Genomic DNA, 2,909 nt, shown 5'->3' with positions numbered 1-2,909 from the left:
CGGGAGGCTGCTCGGAGCGCAGAGGCCGAGCCTCAGGTGGAGGCAGGTGCTCGGTTTTCTTCAGCAGAGGCCTATATTCAGCCTGCGGCCCGCCCCCAGCCACCACAGCCTCTGCAAAAATCCCCAGCAGCGTTTGGAAACGGGGTTCGACTTCACAAGACGCGGCCGTTCACAGCGTTCGCAGGAACTGGCGTCGTCCAGACACTTCCACGGCAGAGATCACCCCTCCGCCCGGTTGCCCATCCCAGCAGTCACCCCGAAAGCGGCTGTTCAACACCAACGCACGTATGCCTGCGTTTCCACAGCCTTTGGTCCCGATTCTGCGAGGAAACTCCAGATTTCTCACCATTTGGGTTTACGCAAGGGTCAAATTGCCGATGCAGTATTCGCCTGTAAATCTCACAAAAAGTCTGTACCGAAAGTGGAATGAAAGAATCTTAAATATGTAGCCATAATACTCTTCACAATAGAAATTTTCAAGCAGAGAGAGTTCTACTATTCAAACTCGTGTATACAAAAGTTTATTAGCAAGCACGTTCTACAGAACCTTTCACAAGGCTTTACAAGCCACCTTTTCCGTGAAGAAAGGTTATTTCTGCTTTGCACAGCCACGGTCTCCTGCGACCCAGGCTTTGCAAGTGATTAGAACAGGTTGCTGCCAGTATTTTAAGTGTAACCACGTTTTGGATCGCTGCGGGTTCGTCATCCTGCCAAATGATGTATTTCCTCCATAAACTTGCAGTGATAAATACGTTCCGTCATTGGGATGGGTGATGGAGAATACTGAGAGAAAAAGGGGAAAGAAAACTTACTGGTACTCCACGCCGGTGCAGATACAGCTGATGTTTCCTTACACTGTAAGTAATTCCCGAAGTTCTGTGTATTCATTTTAAAATAGCTCTCTTTCCACGCCACTTCTCCTCCTTCCAAAACAAAGCACCCTCCTCGAACTACATCATACAGCCCTCAGTCTACATCAGCCCCCACGCATTCAGGAATACAGTGGAGTATAGCAGGTTTTAGCCTACAAATTCAGAAACAGACTAACCCCTTTTCAGGACGCTGTTTTACCCTTTAGAAACCAAAAGCTCCTCAACTGCCATCAGTTATCAGGATTTCAGAGTTTCCTTGGCGGGGGAGGGGGGGAGGCAGGGAAGGTTTGGTTTTAATCGTAAGCTCCAAAAAATTCTCCATTATTGAACCTAGTGCCTGCTACTAACGGCAACCATGCCACTTTCACCCTTTCATTCACTGCTGAATTTTCACTTGTCCCAGTTCTCCCGCGTGCCTTTCCCAGCGTGCTCCAGAGGCTGTTCCAAAGCCTTTCGACCCGGCTATTCCGAACCTTCTTCTAGTCCCCAGTCACATCAAATGACAATAAAATTAATTTTGATTTATCATACAAGAATTATTAATGTCATTTATTAAACCCGCCCACGAAGCAGTCCAGCAGAGTTACTTTTTCACCAAATGTCAATTGTTGTCCTTCATCCATTGCTCAATCCATTGCGTAATCTGATCCAAATTTCTCTCTAGGTCTTCGGGAGTGTTGCTGGGTAACTGGTGTACAATTTCCTCTCTGTATGACAACACAGCTTCCTCATAAAGTGTCTGAAAAATTTCACACTGAATGTTGTCTTGCAGCTTTTTCCCTTTGTAGCCCCTAGAAAACAAGAACAATACCAAGAGACGGTCTTAGATTTGCAGAGAACGAAAGCGTTCCATAGAGAATCAGTGATTCATACCCTAGAAAAACCTCCAATGAAGTCACACGACAGTACTTCACTCCTGATTTACTCCACTGGCATACCTGCTTTCCAGTCTGTCATACAGAAATGAATTTTCCGTACGAAGTACAAATACTATATGAAACCACCGTTCGGGGAAAAAATCACAGCCGTGATAGTCGACAATAACTCCACCCTCACTCATTTTATCTTCTAGTTCATCAATTACCTACAAAAGAGACGAAGATGGGCAAGTTCATCTGAAATCACAGAACGTGCCAATACAAAAATGCTCGGTTTTGAAGTTGGACCTACCCTGTCTTCATCCAAAATCGGACAATCATATTCCTCATCGAAACCTTCATACAGTTCTCCTGCAGCAAAAATAATTTGTGGAAGTTTGTGAAGTAACAAGCAGTTATTAAGATTATTTATATTGTTACATTTATTTCAGGAGGATGCAAACAAAAGATAGCGTTCAGAGCAAGGAACACTTTGTTTACAAAACCATACAAGGATAAGTTTGTTATTTATTACCTGATACAAAGTATGCTACTGTTACATAAATGCTTTTTTAACTCACACCACCAAAAATATTTCTGTTGAGAGCAAATTCATTGCCTTTTCATTTCATATGTAATAGATGCACAAGCGCATAGCTATACAAAGCAAAAAAAAATCCGAAGCACTTTGATGGAGTACTTCGTTAATAGGGCCCACCTTCTTTTGCCATGTCACCCACGTTAATGTAGGTCATCCCGGCTCTTGACGCAAGTTCTTTTCCGAGCGTGGTCTTCCCAACGCCCGGAGTACCTGAAGACAAAAACCCATATAAACCGGTAAGAGAACAGTACGCGAGTCCTCTTCAAATAACCTTCTACGGGGTCAGAAAGGAAGCGTCTGTCAGTCAATGCTGGCAGGTTCGTGTAAGAGGAAGGGGGCAAGAAGCTGCACGAGAAGGAAAAACACGTACGAGCAATGTCTAGAGCGTAACCCCCCCAAAAAAAACAGAAAAATAAGAAAACTCTCGCTTTGCGCGGAAGTGCTACTCTAACCAGCATGACGCAAAAGTAAACCTTGTTTCATTTAAAAGCCCTAACTAATGCGGAGAACCCCCAAGTTTTCAAGCGGGGCAGCCCGGCACCGCCTCCGCGGGGCCCGACCACCCCGGCCCGTGAACGG

At 45.1% G+C, this 2,909-nt stretch overlaps 1 protein-coding gene across 1 annotated transcript; it reads right to left on the bottom strand.

The window, feature by feature from the left end:
* Positions 1-1,473: 1,473 nt before the first annotated feature.
* On the bottom strand, positions 1,474-2,484 carry AK6 (adenylate kinase 6). The gene is made up of 4 exons (XM_009331781.1): positions 2,448-2,484; positions 2,043-2,101; positions 1,811-1,956; positions 1,474-1,663 (listed from the first exon to the last, which is right to left on the bottom strand). The coding sequence occupies exons 1-4, from the start codon at positions 2,482-2,484 to the stop codon at positions 1,474-1,476; spliced, it is 432 nt and encodes a 143-aa protein (XP_009330056.1).
* Between the last annotated feature and the right edge of the window lie 425 nt (positions 2,485-2,909).

This window comes from Pygoscelis adeliae, unplaced genomic scaffold (assembly GCF_000699105.1).
Source record: "Pygoscelis adeliae isolate BGI_AS28 unplaced genomic scaffold, ASM69910v1 Scaffold19, whole genome shotgun sequence".
In the NCBI taxonomy this organism is placed as follows: Eukaryota; Metazoa; Chordata; class Aves; order Sphenisciformes; family Spheniscidae; genus Pygoscelis; species Pygoscelis adeliae.
Note: the sequence above shows the minus strand (reverse complement) of the source record. Positions and strands in the feature narration are given on the sequence as shown.